At 45.6% G+C, this 20,349-nt stretch overlaps 1 protein-coding gene across 2 annotated transcripts in view; it reads left to right on the top strand.

The window, feature by feature from the left end:
- The window catches only part of nlgn4xa (neuroligin 4 X-linked a), a 49,525-nt gene that overhangs the window by 7,475 nt on the left and 21,701 nt on the right, over positions 1-20,349 (top strand). For both annotated transcript variants that reach the window (XM_068309678.1, XM_068309679.1), the window contains exon 3: positions 12,032-12,184. In XM_068309678.1, coding sequence (XP_068165779.1) covers positions 12,032-12,184 — 153 coding nt within the window. The remainder of the gene's footprint in view (positions 1-12,031; positions 12,185-20,349) is intronic.

The raw sequence follows: 20,349 nt of genomic DNA, 5'->3' as shown, positions 1-20,349 counted from the left end.
GTGGACGACCTCTGGAAGGCTAGCGGAGCGTGCTAACGTGGGTCTGCCTCACATCCTGGACAGCCCGACGCTAAATTTACTCTGAGCTCTGGAGGACATGCCAGATTAGAAAGTGCAGGAGGATAATCTCACAATCCAGTGTTTTCTCAAATGATGTAATAGCTTTAATAAACCCCCGTCATGGTGCTACAGTGTGGACTGAGTGTGTTTGTGTTTCCTTGTGGGGACAGAGCCAACCACCCCCAGCTCATACACCTAGAAATAACATTGCTGCTCACCGCATCTTCACTCTGGAACAAATCTATAAATCATGACATTTAAAATTATGAACAGCAAAATAAAGTCCAAAATAATCAATAAAAACAGAACATTCCACAGTTTTTTCTTATGCTTAATATACATACGTTAAAATGCTCGGCGCTAGACTTTCAGTTCAGCAGAAAATGTCCTCAGTAGAAGATTATTACTATAAAAATGTTTTCTTTGTATTTTCATGGATTAGTCATAAACTACACAAACAACTTCTTTAAAACGATGTGGAGAAAAAAGAAAAGGTCGTTATATTATGATATATTATATAGTTTTGTTTTCTTCTAATTATCCCTCCACCAAGTGTAATTTAACAGATGTCTAATGAGGAAAAAAAAAAAAGAAGAATATAAGGAACCAAACTCCATTTTCTTATATTTTACTGCTAATTAAAAGTTATTTCAGTTTGTTCATTTTCAGGGTTTAATTTGAAAAACCTGAAGGAAAGAAAAAAACAAAGATCCACAGAGAGTAGAATGAATTTATTTACCACCGGTGTGTGTGTGTGTGTGTGTGTGTGATGGAGTCTGTGGGTGATGTATTTGAACCCGTTTCATTAGTTCCAGGCGTTATAATCTGTGCATGGTTGAGATTCCAACACAACCTTTATCGGTTTGTGTTATTCTGGTTTAAAACTCTCAAAATAATCTCAGTTCTGGGCTTCTATCAGTAATGCTTCTATTTAATAATAAAATATTTCCTGTCTTTGAAACATTTCCTTTTTAAATGTGAAAATGTGTCCGACATGCCAGAAAATAAGTGAATATGAAATGTTTTCATACTCCTTGATGTAACAATTGTGGAAAAGTTCAGGAGGAGGAATGATTTTATATCCTGTTCAGAAAGACGATAAATTCATCCGTTTGTTCACTCAAGTTTACATCAAGCAGCGTTTGTGAAACACAATCCAGCACATTAGTGTTTAAGCTGTTTCTAATGGATTCTTTAAGGTAATGGGTCCGGTGTGTTTAGAGGTGGGGGGTCCTGTAGGAAAACTTCAGATGGAACATGAAGAACTTCAGCGAGGTGACGTTATGAGGGATTTACCGAAGCGAGGAGCTGCTGAATGGAGCAAACAGGAGATCATGATCTGTATTCTGTTTGAATCACAATGTTTTACATTGTTAAAATAAAGGAACAAAGGGGTGGGGGTGGGGGTGGGGGTGCAGAAGAGTAGGGGCCACCAAAGCTCCAGAATAAAAAGACATTTTTAGACTTGAGTGCAGAAGAGCTGTTCTTAAATTAAATGCTCTTTGCACTCTGAAGATAAACCAGTAAAAGCAGGTAAACGCTGGCAGACGTGAGTGGAGTGGAGTTCAGGTGTATTTACCTGCATCTGTCTTCCAAACACATCAAGTAATTATGTCATTCTGTTGGGTTCAAACAGGAGCTTTTAGTTGATTTTTGGTTGAATCTGAGCACTTAAACCCTCTGGCTGCAGCTTCCTGGACATTTCACTCCTTACTTTTGTGTTTCTCAGATGATGCTAATCAGTTATTAATGGAAGGAAGATTTTTTGGCTTCTTTCATGATCACATCTGCCGTTATAAACACACGTAATTTGACGTGACAACAAAGCAGCTCAGAAGACATAAAGCGGTGCTGTGTAAAAGCCAAACAAAGAGGTAGGGTGAAGCACAGCGGTCCTTTACTGCGCCATAATTAGATTAAAAATGTCAAAATGAGGGCAACCTATCCGTCTGACTTTTTTTAATTTTTGTATTGTGACATCTCTTTTTTCACCTAAGGTTTTATTTAAACATTTAAACCTTATTACAGCAAAGGAAATAAAGTTTGAAGACAGATTTTATTTTATCTGCTGATTCCAGTCCCACCTCCAGGCTACGACCTTCTTCCTTTTGGTTTCGCTTCCGCCCTGCTTCAGCTTGCTGCTAACTCATTGGTAACTCACTGCCAACTCGCCGGCAACTCGCTGCTAACTCGTCGCCAACTCGCTGCTAACTCGTCGGCAACTCACTGCTAACTAGCATCTAACTTGTTGGTAACTTACTGCTAACTCGTTGATAACTCGCTGATAACTCATTGGGAACTTGCTGCTAACTCGTAGGTAACTCACTGCTAACTTGTTGCTAACTCATTGGTAACTCGCTGCCAACTCATTTGTAATTCGCTGCTGACTCATTGGTAACTCACTGCTAACTTGTGGGTAACTCACTGCTAACTCATTGGTAACTTGCTGATAACTCGTTGGTAACTCATTGGTAACTCGCTGCCAACTCATTTGTAATTCGCTGCTAACTCATTGGTAACTCACTGCTAACTTGTTGGTAACTCACTGCTAAATCATTGGTAACTCGCTGATAACTCGTTGGTAACTCACTGTTAACTCGTCGGTAACTCACTGATAACTCGTTGGTAACTCACTGATAACTCGTTGGTAACTCGCTGCCAACTCATTTGTAATTCGCTGCTAACTCATTGGTAACTCACTGCTAACTTGTTGGTAACTCACTGCTAACTCATTGGTAACTTGCTGATAACTCGTTGGTAACTCATTGGTAACTCGCTGCCAACTCATTTGTAATTCGCTGCTAACTCATTGGTAACTCACTGCTAACTTGTTGGTAACTCACTGCTAAATCATTGGTAACTCGCTGATAACTCGTTGGTAACTCACTGTTAACTCGTCGGTAACTCGCTGATAACTCGTTGGTAACTCACTGCTAACTTGTTGGTAACTCACTGATAACTCGTTGGTAACTCGCTGATAACTCATTGGTAACTCGACTGCTAACTTGTTGCTAACTCATTGGTAACTTGCTGCTAACTTGTTGGTAACTCGATGCTAACTTGTTGCTAACTCATTGGTAACTCGCTGCTAACTTGTTGGTAACTCGATGCTAACTTGTTGCTAACTCATTGGTAACTCGCTGCTAACTTGTTGGTAACTCACTGCTAACTTGTTGGTAACTCGCTGCTAACTCACTGCTAACTGGTTGGTATCTCACTGTTAACTCGCTGCTAACTCATTGTTAACTCGCTGCTCACTCGTAAACTCACTGGCTCCTCATCCTGAGCCATCAGCGATGTTCCATTGGTTCTGTCTGGTCGGGCCGACGCCTCCTCGTCTCAGACATAAAAACAAAAGAACAGTTCAGATTCAGATTGAACCCGTTTCTGCTGCTTTCTCCTGGAATTGATGAACACGGCGTAGAAAATGTCCTCAGAGTCCAGAAACGATGTAATTGCCTTTTTAATGAATGCTTTCAAATGGATTGAGTCACTGCTGACAAATAGAACACACACAGGATGGAGTCACAGCACGAAAGGAGGCATTCAGGTTGTTGTGTTTTATCATAACGGGTCTTGTTGGTTCTATAATAACGTCTGGGGGTGTGGGGACTCGATGTCCCAGAGTGCAGCGGGAGGTGGTGAGTGATATAACTGTAACACTCAACATGATGCAGAGAGCAGCGTGTGGTGAGAACATCATCAGTAATATCATTATTTATTATTATCACACGTCTCTGAGAATCCAGCCTCATAGTCAGAGTCTGTTTGAGATGAGACCTGAGTTCAGTTCATGTCAATGAGATTTAATTATTGATCGTATTCCTTCAAAATAAAGGAAATAAAGGAAACGTGTTTTACTAAAGAAGGAAATAGTTTCTCATCTCAGAGAGTCGTCATTGATATAATAATAGATTATTTAACAGTTTAGGTAATGTGTGTGTGTGTGTGTGTGTGTGTGTGTGTGTGTGTGTGTGTGTGTGTGTGTGTGTGTGTGTGTGTGTGTGTGTGTGTGTGTAGCACACAGCAGCACTGACGTCTCCAATGAGGTGAATTCTATAAATAATGTTTTCAAAGCAGGAAACAGAATCACTGAAATCCTGGTTTATTTTATCTGGAGGAAGACAGGTTTATCTAATCCTGAATCCTGTCTTCAACATGAAGCTGAGTCACCATTAATGAGTCACTCTCAGACATCTGAGTCACCTCCACCTTCTGGATCCATCTGACACAAACCCTGTGGATGTTCCTGATAGTTCATCTCGTCTCCATCTGACCTCCGTCGCACCAGAACATCACCAGCAGCTGTCCTGGTGAACTTTGACGTGTTTTTAAATCATTTTATGTTCTCGGTGTGATTTTAACGGTCGTTGTGGTCGTCTCCTCTGCTGCCGCTGGAGGCTGGAGAACATCTCAGCATCTGAACCGACACCCATGGGTGCAAAATGCATTTACACACAATGTGCACCAGACTGAGGACCGGCCCCTTTTTCACGCTCACATCGTTCACACACGTGTTTTATAGAATGTATAAAACTGGTCTTTCATACGTGTCGTCATCCCTCTGGATCTCATGCTAACCGCTAATGAAGCCACATCTCCAACACGCAGGTCAATAAATACATGAAGGTCCACAAGTTTTCACATCCATGACAGCAGCTGAGACCCCCTGCACACGTGTGTGTTCTGTTAGTGTGACACTGGAGCTGCGTGTTCATTTAGCGTGTTTCTCATTTAATGAGGCTCCGTTTGCCGCCTGTTTCTCTGTGGGCTGTTTGTCCGTGAGCAGCAGACGTTCACGGCTTCGCCCGTTTGTTTGCTCGTCACCTCGTCGGGTGTCACGTGACCTCACGGCGGCGTGTGAACGCTGCAGGGAACACAATGACACCAGGGCGCGCTACACTCTGAATGCAGCGCCGCTCAAGGACGGCCTGGTAGCAGGAATGACGGATCCACTTCAGCACAAGCTGCTATTAAATAATCCATTCTGTTAAATAATACATCCCATAGTTGTGTGAAAGCGTTTAATGGTGAACGGGTTCACGGATCATCACTTCATCAGAACGAGGAGCTGCAGAGAAACTTATTTGTTTTAGATAATTTATAAATCTATAATATATTTATGAATTTTAACCGGGGAGATTATCTTTACAGTTATGGTTCAGTTATGCGTTACGATTGGTTCCTCTGAAATACCTGTCACCTGTCGTCGGGCAGATTTGGAGCTTTTTTGGTTCCATCCAAGATTAAAAACAACAAGCTAACCTGTAAAGTTTATAATTTAACTTGTTTTATAGAATCAATACCTAATCTGTGGTTTTAGTGAGGTGGGGGTGGGGGGGTTTTGGTCTAAGAATAAACAATCCACTGCTTTAGTGTGAGGAACGTGGGGGGGTAGAATAAACCTGTTCAGAGGGAATGAGTCAGAGCGCTTTGATTGGAGGTTTGTTAAACAAGGATCATGTTGATTGGTTGCAGGATGGATGACTCATGAACACATGGCATGCTGGGAACCCTTAAATAAATCCACATGCCCCTGGGGGGGGGCAAGTACCCCATTAATCAATGCACTCCACTTTGCTGTGCCAAACATCAGAGTTAGGTTTCCCGCTGTGGAGTTAGAAGCGTTTGGGTTCAGGTCCTGTTTTTAAGAGTGTAAAAAATAATAAAATACATAAAAGTCATTTTGTTCTACTTCCTGTTGACCAGCGCGCTGGAGGCCAACAGGAACCTGAATGTCTGTCAGGTCAGAGAGGCCCGAAGCAGTGGGAATGAGCATCCTGTGGGGCTTTACAGCTAATGCTAACAGCTATTGCTGTGGGGGCGGGGGGGGGGGTAATCTGGATCTCAGTCTGAACAGAAGGGTTTCTGTGTCCGTTTGATTTTTTAGTAACCACAGGTTTCTCTAGTGACTCACCTGTGTGTCTCCTTAATAAAGCTTCTGGTCCACACCCCCTGACAGGTGCGTCTGAACACCTGGAAACTGTTCCATCCTCACAGTGGAAACATCTCCGTTTACTACCAATACACACAGAAATACACACATTTGATCAACTTCTACATTCATTTGGTTTGTGTTCCACAAATCTGTGATCATTTCACTACTACATACAGTACTTTATTAGTATATCACACCTTTCCTAAACTAGTCCTGTTACCTGGTGTTTATGTTGGTTATGAGAAGTGGATGAGAACCGAAGAACTTATCTTCAGAAAGCAGCACAAAGTTAGTCCTGTTCTGATCCTATTGGTGATCCTATTGGTGATCCTATTGGTGATCCTATCGGTGAGTCTATTGGTGATCCTATTTGTGAGTCTATTGGTGATCCTATTGGTGAGTCTATTGGTGATCCTATTGATGATGCTGTTGGTGATTCTATTGGTGTTTCTATTGGTGATCCTATTGGTGATTCTATTGGTGATCCTAATGGTGACCCTATTGGTGATCCTATTGGTGATTCTATTGGTGATCCTAATGGTGATCCTATTGGTGATCCTATTGGTGATTCTATTGGTGATCCTATTGGTGAGTCTATTGGTGATCCTATTGGTGATCCTATCGGTGAGTCTATTGGTGATCTATTGGTGGTCCTATTGGTGATCCTATCGGTGAGTCTATTGGTGATCCTATTGGTGATCCTATTGATGATGCTGTTGGTGATTCTATTGGTGATTCTAATGGGGATCCTATTGGTGATCCTATTGGTTATCCTATTGGTGATCCTATTGGTGATCCTATTGGTGATTCTATTGGTGATCCTAATGGTGATCCTATTGGTGATTCTATTGGTGATCCTATTGGGGATCCTGGACTGATTCACTGTGTGAACCTGGACTGTTTCACTGCGTGAACCTGGACTGATTCACTGTGTGGACCTGGACCTTCTGTCCTTACGTGAGGTAGCAGCACCTCATTGGGGGGTGGGTCATGAGTCTTTTCTTGTTTTTCTCAACATTTTTCATTCTTTTTGAACTCTTTTTTTTACTCTCTCTTTGAACTCTTTTTTAAACTCTTTTTTAAACTCTTTTTTAAACTCTTTTTTAAACTCTTTTTTAAACTCTTTTTTAAACTCTTTTTTAAACTCTTTTTTAAACTCTTTTTTAAACTCTTTTTTAAACTCTTTTTTGAACTCTTTTTTAAACTCTTTTTTAAACTCTTTTTTCATTGGCTGGATCTTGTCTCCCTTCACTTTTCTCCCCAACACCAGGCTCCTCCTCAAACGAGGCACACGGCTCAGATTTCAGCAGTAATGATGGTGATGAAGGTATTTTTATATTTTTACCCTTTTTGCCCAACAAAATAAAAGCCTGACGGGTGCATGACAGCCCCCCCCCCCACTCCCGCAGACCTCTGTTTAATTACGTTCCCCTCCACTTCGTTTTTTAGCCCCCTGACGGTGCGTTCAGGTGCACTCCTCTGGTCTGGACCTCTTTGGAGTCCTCTGAATGGGGGGGTCTGGACAGAGGACACCTCTAAACAGGAAAGGGGGGGCGTTATGTGATCTGATTGCAGCTCTGCATGTTGGTGTTTTCTCCTCCTCCTCTCCTCTCTGCATGATGACGACTGAAGGTTTCTCCTCCTGTGTGGGTAATCTGTGGGGATTAGCAGAGGACAGTGGGGGGAAACCCGTTCTTTACCACGTGTTGGTGGGTGGGTACATCAGTGAGAGCGCATCTCGTTCTTTACAGTAATCAGTCATCATTCCTAGTATATTGTAGTTATTTTTTTTTGGGGGGGGGGCGTGTGTGTTTGGGTTCTTTTCTGGAGCGTTCACTAATTTTTCAATAATCCTACAGACATTGTTCTTTCTGCTGTGGAGGAACTATTTTTGTTCCAGTGTGTTTGGTCTCCATGGTTACAGAATAAATTCCCCCTCACTAGTGAGTGGGATTGTCAGAGTGTTCCTGGAGTCAAATCCCAAACCTGAGGGAACATTTTTTTATTTTCCCGGTTGGAGGAACGTTGTGTGTTCATAGCCCAGCTGGTGATGAACAGCTGTAGGTCCTGGGGTGTGAACGTGTTACCAGAGCAACACTGAGTGGGATTGGAACACACGTGTGTCACATGTTTCAGACCGGCCTCTCAGCGTTCATCATTAAACTGTCTGAAACGTGGAGGAAACATGAAGCGGTTGGTTGTTGGTTCTATAAACAAATCACACATGACAGCTTTTTATTCACGTCTTCACTGCGTGATGTTCATGGAGCCATTAGCGTGTGTGTGTGTGTGTGTGTGTGTGTGTGTGTGTGTGTGTGATCACATTTGCATTTAGATGATGTCTGAACTGAGGGACGCAGGATGAGTAGATCACTCCAAATAAATAAAACCCCATTAAATGATTGAAATGACGTCCCGAGGAGGGACACATTCCTCCTCTCTACTGTTTGTCTCTTCACCTGTAATTATTTATTTATCTATTTATTTTACACGTATGGATGAACCACTGGAGACCTGGACGTTCACCCACCAGTAGAACACATGAGAAAGCAGTAATTATCAGGGCTGCTGACTCGTGAAATGAGTCCTAGTGAATATGATTTTCATATCAGGAAGGTTCTTAAATTTGTGTCTAGGTGGTGTGGATCAATAATCAGTGATCTGGATATTGATTTATCAGGCGTTACTGTAACCTTCAGTACATGCTGATGATTCTGTGACATGTTAATATGATCTGGTGTGAGCACACGTGTGTGAGATCATGATAATAGAGTTTTACCTGCAGGTGATGAAACCCTTCACCTGAGTAACGAACCAATCCAGCCACAGACCTGCTGCTAATCCCAATCTGAGCGTGGATTAGATTAGAATGTTTCAGGTGAGGTCAGGAGAGCAGGTGGAACGATATTCATTTGTTAACTTTTGGGGGGGGGGGGGGGGGGCACCTCAGCCAATAAGAATTACAAACTTTTAAAAAAGTTTTTGACAAAAATCCAATTATTATTTAATAATTGTCTTACGTTCCCTAAACAGGAAGTGTTGATTTCATCGCTGGGGGGCGAGGGGGAGGGGTTCTGGAGCTGGAACAGGGAGCTTCCAGGTTGTATGCAAATATTTATTCCCACGCAAACATCAGAGTTCTATCATACATGAGTCATACATGTACATGTTCTTCATGTATGTAATATTTGACTGTGTTGATTCGTTCTTCATCCCTTAGTATCTAATAAATCTTAACCTCAGATCAAATCTGACTGGACCTCAGTGGTTTCGTGTTGATCATGCTGTGAATTCTGGGTAATGCACTAGTGGGCGTGACTTCCTGTGCAGCCAGAGTGCATGCTGGGACATCGGCGGTGGAGTCCCTTCCATTACTGATGTTTGTATTCAAGAGGAAACATGAAAGCAATGCAAAATTTAGATGGACCCCCCCCCCCCGCATCTGAAACATTCCTTACCCCCCCCACCTCTGAAACATTCCTTACCCCCCCCCCCCACCTCACCATATGAAGATGAATAATGTGTACTACACCGTTCAGCCAGCAGAGGCATATATTATCCCCCCGTGGGGGGGCAGTGATGAATGTCTGGGACAAACTCACTGCACAGTCACCCAGGAAGCTCCACAGGCTGGGGGGGGCATACATATTGCACGATGGGGGGGGGGGGGCTTCTATCACTTTGATGTCTTTGGTTTGAAGAGTTCCTCACTGAGACCCTCCTCTTCTTCCGTCATGAAGAAGCCTGTTAATCTGCCCCCCTCACAACCCCCCCGCCTGACTCCTGACTCCTCCGCCAATCGGGGGGCGGTACCAGCCTGTTGTTTGAGGGGGGCAGACGTCGGTTGAGTCCACAGATCCTGCAGGAGCGTTGGATGCAGATCGGATGCAGATCGGTTGGAGTCGTGAGGAGCGTTTGTTTTATGAGCGTCAGCCTCCTCACGGTTGTTCCCACCCCCCCACTCACCCCCCCCCACGCACCGCCCCCACGCCGGCTCGCTGTTCAGTACCCACAATCCCTCCTGGGTGAAGGTGAGGAGCGGTGAGACGCTGAGGCGCCCCCCCCCAGTGAAGCAGAGATCTGAGGCGTGGGGTCGGAACAGTTTTCTTTAGCGGAGGCGGACGACGATGCCCCCCCCTCCCTGAATGATTGTCCCTGCTGCTCTGCAGTAGAGCTCTGCTTTGAGGGTCCAGACTAAACGCTGGAAACGCATCAGATCCTCAGGGCGACGGCAGGTCTCTAATCCAGGTACTGGGTTCAGACTCAGAGGTCAGAGGTCACTGCAGGGGTCGGGCTCGTCTGCTGCTCTGAATAGAGCTCTAAGTGGGTTCAGCGGGGGGTTCGTGTCTAAGACCATCCTCAGGGCTCGTAGGACGTTTCCTAGTCCTGATCCAGACTAGAACCGTTCTGGACTCCGATCCATCACTGAGCTTCTCCGTCTGACGATCAATAAATCTGTGATTTGTGTCCAAAGGAATTCATCCTCTGATGGATCGGAGTTGAGGGTTGGGGTTATTTACTGACTCGACGCTGAACCAATCAGTCACATGATTATGGATCGGTGATAATAATCAGGATTGGAGACTAAATGATTGATGAGACGAGCGCCGCCTCATCCTGGGACAGGAAACACTTTCAGAGACGTGATCACATGACGCTCTGCGTGTGGACGGAACTGATCCATAATTCTAATGTGTGTTTCAGACGTCGTCCAATCAGTGATGGACGTGACACATCACAGTCCGATTGATTAGTTGTGTCATTTGATTTATTGATGAACAGGATCAGGAAAGACGTTTCCTACAGAGCAGCTATTAGCATCTGGTTCCACTCAGTCCCTTGTTTCCCATAATGCATCAGGGAAACGTCGCGGTGGCGTGCGGACAGTGATGATGACAGCTGATGTCTCCAGATGGGGGTGGGGGCAGATCTGTAATAAAGCCACTTGTTGAGTGGATGCAGTTGTGTCCGTACATCTTCTATGCAGACGATGTCATCCTAATGTGTAATCACCTCCTCCTCATGTTCTAATTACCCCTGATCACGGCTGGAGCCTCACAGTTTCCACGGGGCTTAGTAGCGTGTTGTGTTACATAAGACACGGATGGAGCAGGAAGGAGACGTGAGGAACTGGACCGGGGAAGGGAACCCGGTCAGAATCTCGTCATGTCCCTAAACACGAGTAAAGCAGCCGTAGAAATGTAAATACAGCTTGTTTGTTTGTTGTTTTGTTTGTTTTGTTTGTTTGTTTGTTGTTTTGTTAGTTGTTTTGTTGTATTCTTGTATCCTATGTACGTAGCGTTGTGTCATCATATTATCAGTGTAAGAGGGAAGCAGTGTGCAGTAACGTCCTAGCTCAGAGCTACACACTAAAGTTCCTCGCAAACTGTTGAAGTCAGCCAGCATTTGATTAACTAGTTAGCTCCGCTCCAGTCAGGTGTGTGTGTGTTTGGGGTGTGTGTGTGTTTGGGGGGTGGGGGGTTCGTGTTCCTGTGTTTGAAATTCTTTGTGACGTTCACCGGTCAGTAGGATCAGCCCATGTAGTGTCTACACAGTGAACAACGGAGTCATGTTGGGCTACAAACAGCTTCACGCTCAGCGCAGAGAAATCAACAGTTATTATTATTAACAAGAGAGACAAACACCAGAAAAATAAGAGACAAATAATAAAGTCAATAAATAGTAAAGAACGTAATAATAAAGTTACTGATAGAAAAGTTTCAGACTGACACTGGATCCAAACAAAACGCCCGTGAATGCGTGGGGGGGGGGAGGGAGGTGTTGATAGAGGGGGCTCAGACACGGAGCTTTTCAAGGGGGAAGATATTTTATCAATATTCAATCAAAGTTATTGAGGACAACAGATTACTTTGGCGACGTTAAAAAAAGCAGAATAGGGGAGCTGTAAGTTGACCTTCAATCCTGCCCAGAGTGACGTCTCGTATCTCAAACAACTCGTATCTCCATGTACTGCTGTAACGTATATTATCATGTAATATTCCATCCCATAATATAACGGTCATTGTTTTGCAGACATCCACGATGAGAACGGGCTGAAGCCCGTCATGGTTTACATCCACGGCGGCTCCTACATGGAGGGAACGGGCAACATGATCGACGGCAGCATCCTGGCCAGCTACGGGAACGTCATCGTCATTACCATCAACTACCGGCTGGGAGTTCTGGGTGAGTCCACCAATCAGACGCCTTCATTTGTTTGGAGAAGGCTGATTGAGTCTGAAAGTGAGTTATTGATTTATTGACTGGTTTAATGGCTAATTTGGTGGTGTTGTTTCAGCGACTGGCTGGTTTTTATGTCTGAACGCGGGAGTGGGCGATCTGGAGAAACGTGTGAACTCCTCCGTTCTTCTGCTTCTGTTTCTCATTAAGCTTGACTCGTTCATTTTCTGATGGATTTGGGCTGTCAGCAAACATCTAGTGAAGAAAATCAGGCGAGTTAATCCAGTCAGAGATGTTTACTACCTGATCTGTTCGTGGGGTGGGGGGGGCCTGCAGCGATCGCCAGCTTTGTTTTCCCCGCTGCCAATCTGAGCTAATGACAGCGTAGGAAGTCGTCAGAGTGTTTTCTGCATTCTCTTCTTTTATTTAGACGCGTTTATTCAAACGCAGCCTTAAATGACCCCCCCCGACAGCACAAGATAAGCTCATGCAAATGAAGCGACAGCGCTAACATTTGTAGCCTTTAATCGCACCAAGCAGCCCGGGAAAATCCTTCGCTGTGAAAATTGATCCATTGTGATCCGAGCTGGTATCGTCACGACGACGCCACGCATGGGATCGGGTTCACGTCTGGAAGACGAAGGCAGCTTCTGGATCACATGGAGGGGTTTCTCTTTATCTCTCCTTTGACGTAAGGGTTCAAGAGCGTTTGACAAGAGATCATATCAAACATCAGAGCCTCTGGATAGTAAAATCTGTCCAACTTCAACCTGTTTGCTGGAGCTGGAAACGAACGGAGTCACACCAGTGTCAGTCCGGTAATCCGTCTCCAGAACCAGCGGCGTTTCAAAGGTGCAGATGAATCCATTCCACTGGAATCTCACGCTTTCGCACACGTGATGTGAAATTATTGAGAGTCCTCATCCACGGAGCTGGAAGTGACGGCGGTGGAAGCAATCACACCTTCCTCCTCCTCCTCCTCCTCCTCCTCCAGATGAAAGGCTGTGGGATGACAAAAAAAAATCAGGTTGCATTAAAAAGTTGTCATCAATGGAGTTTTGGCGTGAGCTGGGAGCTTGTGAAACACGCGTGTGAGTCACGTTTTGTCACGCCGTCGTGAGTCTCATCCGGATGCAGGAGGATGTGAGTCCAGGAACATCCTGATTGGGGTCGGTTTGGTGGTTTGGGGTGTTTGGGTCGACCCCTGGAGGAAACCAGTTTAACTACGATCCATCCTCAGTGGTTTCACTGGTCCCACCGCCTGTAGCACCAGTATGATGTCATCAAACGGGGACACAGGCTGGTTTTGTAAGTTTTAGGGGTCCTGATATTATAAAGTTTAACAATCAGTCTGGCTGTAAGTTAACACCCAGCACACGCTAGCAGCACACGCTAGCAGCACACGCTAGCAGCACACGGGGGCAGTGTGAATGACATGAAGTCTGTGTGAATTAATGTGACGAACATCAACACGACACAGGAAGTGATGTCGACAGGAAGTGATGTGGACAGGAAGTGATGTGGACAGGAAGTGATGTGGACAGATCGCCTCATGTGATTTCCTACATCTGAATGCGTTTCACATCTCTGCTGGTGTTTCAGTGCGTTAGCATGGAGCTAACGGCTCCATGCTAACGATTTCGTCTTGGCACCCTTTGAAATTCACTCACATCATCGTGTTTCAGACAGACGTTCTCGCGTCGCCGTGACGATCAATCTGGATCGTGGTCCTCGTCCTGGATGAGAGCCTCCAGCTGCTCAGGATGGACGTGTCTGTGGTGTCAGTGATGTTCACCAGAGGTCCAGTCCGTGCAGCTGCAGCTCCTCTGGCGTCACCATCATCACCATCATCACCAGCATCACCATCATCACCATCATCACCATCATCACCAGCATCACCATCATCACCAGCATCACCATCATCACCAGCATCACCATCATCCCCATCATCACCAGCATCACCATCATCACCATCATCACCAGCATCACCAGCGCCGCTGCTCTGCTGCCGATGGTTGTGAGCGGAGCCGTCTGCACCACTCACTATATTTAGTTACCCCGGAGCCGGGGGGGGAAAGGTGTTCTGGAAAAGTGATGCAGTGCAGAGGAGGAAGAAAAGTGATGAAGTGTGTGAGAGAATGCAGATGAGAACAGAGACGGAGCTGCTGCTGCAGACGTGACGCACGAGCACCACGTCTGCAGCAGCAGCCTGACTCTTCACTTATCCATGTTATTTATGTTCTGACTCCAGTCCCAAAGGGACGTCAGACATGCAGTGAAACCTCTCTGCTCCATTCGTTATTGATGCAGGCAGCCAATCAGATCGTTTCTCCCACACCCACAGGCGGGAGGTCCGACATGCTAGCGGGACATGCTAGTGTGTTTTTAGTGACGTGAAGTTTCTCTGAGGATAAATTCTACTCATGTTCAGACTCAGATTCACTGTCAGCTGATAAAGAATTGATTATAAGTTCATTCGTTTTCTGTGATCAGTTCACAACTTGACAGGAGCAGCGACTCCACGTTTAGACAGTCCAAAACATTTATCGTTAAGGTGACCAAAACACGTTGGCTGTTATTCTACAACTTCCTGTCAGAACAGCGACTGCTGTTGTAGTTTTTGATTTTCCACCTTTAAAGGTTATTGATAAAGATCAATAATGATTGATAGGGTTCTCTGTCTGGGTTGAAGATGCATCAACTAGAGATGAAGTCGTGTCTGGAGTTCTGGCGTCTCCTACTTTACTCCATTACCAGAGGTCTGTGGACGTCCTGTAGGACTTCCTGTCACATGATGATGATGGTGCTGATGGTGATGGTGGTGATGGTGATGATGATGATGATGGTGCTGATGGTGATGGTGATGGTGATGATGATGATGGTGGTGATGATGGTGATGGTGATGGTGATGATGATGGTGATAATGGTGGTGGTGATGATGATGATGATGGTGATGATGATGATGGTGATGATGGTGATGATGGTGGTGGTGATGATGATGATGATGGTGATGATGATGATGGTGATGATGGTGATGATGGTGGTGGTGATGATGATGATGATGGTGATGATGATGATGGTGATGATGGTGATGATGATGATGGTGATGATGATGGTGATAATGGTGATGATGATGGTGATGATGATGGTGATGATGGTGATGATGATGGTGATGATGATGGTGATGATGGTGGTGGTGATGATGATGATGATGGTGATGATGGTGATGATGGTGATGATGATGATGATGATGGTAATGATGGCGATGGTGGTACTGATGGTGATGATGATGATGGTGATGATGATGATGTTGATGATGATGGTGGTGATGGTGATGATGATGATGATGGTGATGATAATGATGATGATGGTGATGTTCTTCATCACGCTGTCAGGGGCTCCTGGCCTCTCCATTTCCTCCCTCCCATCCCCCACCTCCATTGTGGCCCGACGTGAGATGACTAGTGATGCTGCTGAATGTTGCTGCCAATGGAGATGCCCCCCCCCCCCCCCGACATCTGATTTTAAATGATTATGAGGTCATGATGTTGATTATATCTTATTTATTAATATAGTGACCTGTGTTTTAGTTGGTCTTAAACTGTTTTCATGTGTTCACACATTAACCCCCCCCTCACATCAACCCCCCCCCGTACCAAATTTTGTTCACTTGTTGTTCATTTTATAAATATGTCTGATTTACAAATCAATACACCTGATTTTCATTCTCATGCCTGACTAGAGAGAATAGAGAGAACACATCCATAGAACACTAATGGTCATTTAATTTAAAATAACACACACACACACACACACACACACACACACACACACACACACACACACACACACACACACACAAACACACTGTTTAATAAGAAAATCATTTCATGTAAAGAACTTCATTCATTGATCGGATCAATAATTGAGATTCATTTAGTAAATGACAGGCTGATTTTTGACACGGCTCCTGTTGTGTGTGTGTGTGTGTGTGTGTGTGTGTGTGTGTGTGTGTGTGTGTGTGTGTGTGTGTGTGTGTGTGTGTGTGTGTGTGTGTGTGTGTGTGTGTGTGTGTGTGTGTGTGTGTGTGTGTGTGTGTGTGTGTGTGTGTGTGTGTGTGTGTGTGTGTGGTTTTAATGTACTTTAGACCTTCAGCAGGTCAGACGTGGTGGATCTGAGAGGAAGATGAAAATACTGATAAATCAATCTACAGCTGAATATCTCTAATCCAGTAGCCGTGTCCTCGTCTGCCCCCCATCACGCGTGTCGGGGTCAGGGTTCTAGTTTTCCCGTGTGCTTCTGTTCTGGGGTATTAGTGGCCCCTCCAGCTGCCCAGCCTCCTCCTCTTCATCCTCCTCCTCCTCAGTGACTCGTCCGTCTCAACAAGGACAGCTGCAGCTGGGGGGAGATCATTATCACCACTGAACCCCCCCCCGGCGGTGAAGTCACGGCGGAGGGCGGGGCAGCAGAAAGCAGAAATCTGCCCTGGTGGTGATTGGGTGATGCCCTCCGACTGCAGGGAGGAAATATCATCACTCAGATCAGGATGATGAGGTGGTGGGGGGCGGGGGGCGGCGGGGGGGGGGGGGGGGGGGGCAGAGTCATCTGTCACTTTGGCGTCAGTCAGTTCCATGACGAATCATGTGACTCTGCTGTCTGGACCAATCAGCAGCCTCCACTGGGGGCGACCGGGTCTCACGTAACGGCGTGTCTCACACTGATGAGGTCATCAGGTCACATGACGGAGCTGCACACGCTAGTCGTCACTCAGGGGGAGGGAAATAAAAGCGTCCATCAGAATTCTCCATTCCGTTTCCCACTGGTGGATTAAAGTCCTGGAGGAAGGATTGAGGGTCTTCTGTGAGTGAGGACCAGATCAGCTGTGACCAACATGAAGGGTCCAGTTTGGACCGTCGGACGCCTTCGTAAAATCTGTGTCGTTTTGTCAGACTTTACATTAATTCATGGAACGACTCACACTTTAATTAACATTTAAAATAAATCCAATACTGAATGTGTTCCTCTCTTACTAATCAATTTGTGTGTTACAAACACAAATTTGAATTGTAGGAAACAACTCCTGTGTTTTAAATACCAGCAGACACAGGATGATGACGCTCTTTATGTTGCATATTTTAAGCACCTTTAACTCGATTGTTCATGCGTCTGCAGTACTGGAGTCTGAACACAGGGGGCAGCAGCGTTTAACCTGGTAAAACGATCAATTAAGAGTAGATTTAAGACAATCAAGATGCAAATCAGATGTTATCACGACTAATGGTTATGATTTATCACAGTTGATTTATTGTTTTCCCTCCATTTGTTAGTCTTAAATATATGTTTTCCTCTCTGTCACTGACTCTACCTTGGCTCCGCCTACTTTTGGTCTTGGGTTCCGCTCAAGGTTTCTGCCTGTTAAAGGTTTTCCCTCGCCTCCAGAACCTGTAAGTAGAAAATGTTCTGTGTGCAGAGGTGGGCGTTTCTCAGGGGAGCAGGACGGGTTCGTGGACTTAATGACTCCATTATGTTAACGAGACTGGACACAATGAGCTCAGAGCATCAGCAGCAGAAGGACAAACTTTATACAAAGGAGGTGATGCTTGTGTGCAGTAATGGGTAGTTCAATGTCACGCCAGAATGTGGGAAAAAAAAATAACATGCATGATAAAAGACGCTGTTTGGAGGTTCGTCTTCCTTTGTGTTGTAGGGACTGTAAATATCCGTCACCTTCATACCATCCGTGGTCATCAGCACACACATAAATATGGAAGTGTTCCTTCAGGAGGGAGCGCTCCACATCTGCAGGAATATTTTACCCCCCCCCCCCTCTTTATTTGCTTGTATAATTTGCGATGGAGGCTTTTTCCTTACATAACCTGAGCCGCTGTGTTTTCTGCCTTTTAAAGGTCAGCCCTGTCTTTGCCCTTTGCTCAGCCGTCACTGTGATTTCAAGCAGAAACCCGTGTGTATTGATATTCATGTTGGAGTCATGTATATCTCACTCTCTGACTACTGTGGGAATAAATGTTGTTCCTCTAAATGTTTCTGGAGCATTCTGGAGGAAATGGGACCGGAATCAGTTATTTCTTCAAACAGACTGATATTCACTAATTCTTGCAGAGCAACAGATGCACTGGAGGGGTTTGGGGGCTTGAAAAGAGCCCAGATGGTTGTCTGTCCCCGCTGGCCCCAACCTGCATGAGCATCTCTCTGTGTTGTCTCCATGATCCGAGGCCCCGCTGATGACTGACATCGACCCGTCGGGCCCCCGTCGACCCGTCGGGCCCCCATCGACCCGTCTGGAGGAGGAGACGGAGCTGTTAGCGCCACAGGCTAGCATCACGGTTAGCTTAGCAGCTACACAGCAATCAGACATCAGCCTGGTCCATTCGCCCCAATGCCTGCTGGGAGTTCATCAGTGACTTTCCACTCACTTCCTGTCCCCCCCCCCCTCACACACAGATGCCTTCAAACTGAAAGTGCACTGCATGCCATATGCCTGTTAACATACGGCCCCCCCTGGGTGTAATGCATATGGCACAGACAGCCTGAGGAGTGCACACACACACACACACACACACACACACACACACACACACACACACACACACACACACACACACACACACACACACACACACACACATACACACACACACACACTGCTGGTAACCTCCAATATTACAGTATCTACAGATCACAGTATATATATTTCTACACAGTCTGCGTGTCTATTGGTTGATCATTTTTATTTTTTATAATTTAAGGGGTCTTTTGGGTCTTTCTGGTTTTTATTTTTTACAAATGTGGCACAAATTAAAATGGTTTTAGTTACTTTAAACGGGGAAATGTTTGACTTTGGACCTCAGTGACGGGACGGATCCAACTCCGTATCTCCAGGTTCTACTTTATCTGGTTTTATCACATTTTCATGTTAGTCGCTCTTCTGAACTGAAGTCATGTGACTAAACTCGTTGCACTACGTCTTGAAGGTGCGGTAACGTAGAACCTGAGCCGAGCAGACGCTTCGCTCTGACCGCCGTCCGGTCCCTTCCTGAAGTCGACTCTAGTCTTCAGGTTCTGTAGGTTTCTGACGTCTCTTTATCTCAATAAGTGGTCACGCAGAGCAAGGCGGTGGATCCTTGAGGGACACGTCTGCAGCTCTAACACGTCTCTGGATGGTCTGAAGGACAGCCGAGGCGAGACACCATGCTCTACAGGGGAGACGACTCCGCAATCTAGTAAAAGGGCTTAGTGGGTGAAGGTTCCAGCGGAATAAATAGCTGGGGGGGCATCAGCTGTCAGGTTTCTGTGGAGATCAGGTTGATTGTTGGTGATGTCATGTTGGACAGCTCAGCTCAAAACCGTCATGGGGTTTAGATACCGATCAGAGACCTGGACAGGACATGTTGGTCAGGAGAACCCAAGAAGGAAGGAGAAGACAGACCAGGGAACGGTTCAGTTTTTGACCTCCTGGAACCCGTTAATGACATCAGCTGAGGTTTACCTCAAAAGGATGTGTGGGGCTTCTCAGAAGTATATGCTTGTACTTTTGTTTGCGATCTTCCAATGAAAAATGAAACTATGTGGATGAAGGTGTTCAGACCTTCAGATACCTCCGAGGCTAAAGCAGAAAGTTTGTTTCCATCATCCATTCAGACGGAGGTAAACTTCCTGGAAAAGCAGCTCCTCTTCAGGCCAAACCTAATCACACAGGATGATGGAGCATCCCAGCATCGACCACCAGAATACATCAAACCTCATCAAGCGCCGCGCCACCAAAGACGAGTGGGATCATTTGCATATGTGTGTGTGGCGGAGCCTTCCCAAGATGCAAAGCTGATTAAAGAGTGACGCCGCTCAACAACTGGAGGGCAGAGACGGAGAGAGATGATATGGACGGCCACCAAGTGGGCCAACGCCGCTTTAATGTGCAGGAGACGCAGGCGGCGGCGGCGGCTGATTAACCGTCTGAATTCTAATGAATGCTCATATAAATGAGGTCTCCAGGCGCTGCTAGCCACTTCTTTTCATACGCGCGCCGCAACGCGTGCACATCAGCACGCATCACGGCGTGTTTCACATGTCACCTGTCATCTGCTAGTCAGGCAACAGGATCAGTCAGTTTAACGGGAGCCCAGCTGCAGATCGAACACGTCTTAAACACGTTA

Source organism: Antennarius striatus, chromosome 24 (assembly GCF_040054535.1).
Source record: "Antennarius striatus isolate MH-2024 chromosome 24, ASM4005453v1, whole genome shotgun sequence".
NCBI lineage: Eukaryota > Metazoa > Chordata > Actinopteri > Lophiiformes > Antennariidae > Antennarius > Antennarius striatus.
Note: the sequence above shows the minus strand (reverse complement) of the source record. Positions and strands in the feature narration are given on the sequence as shown.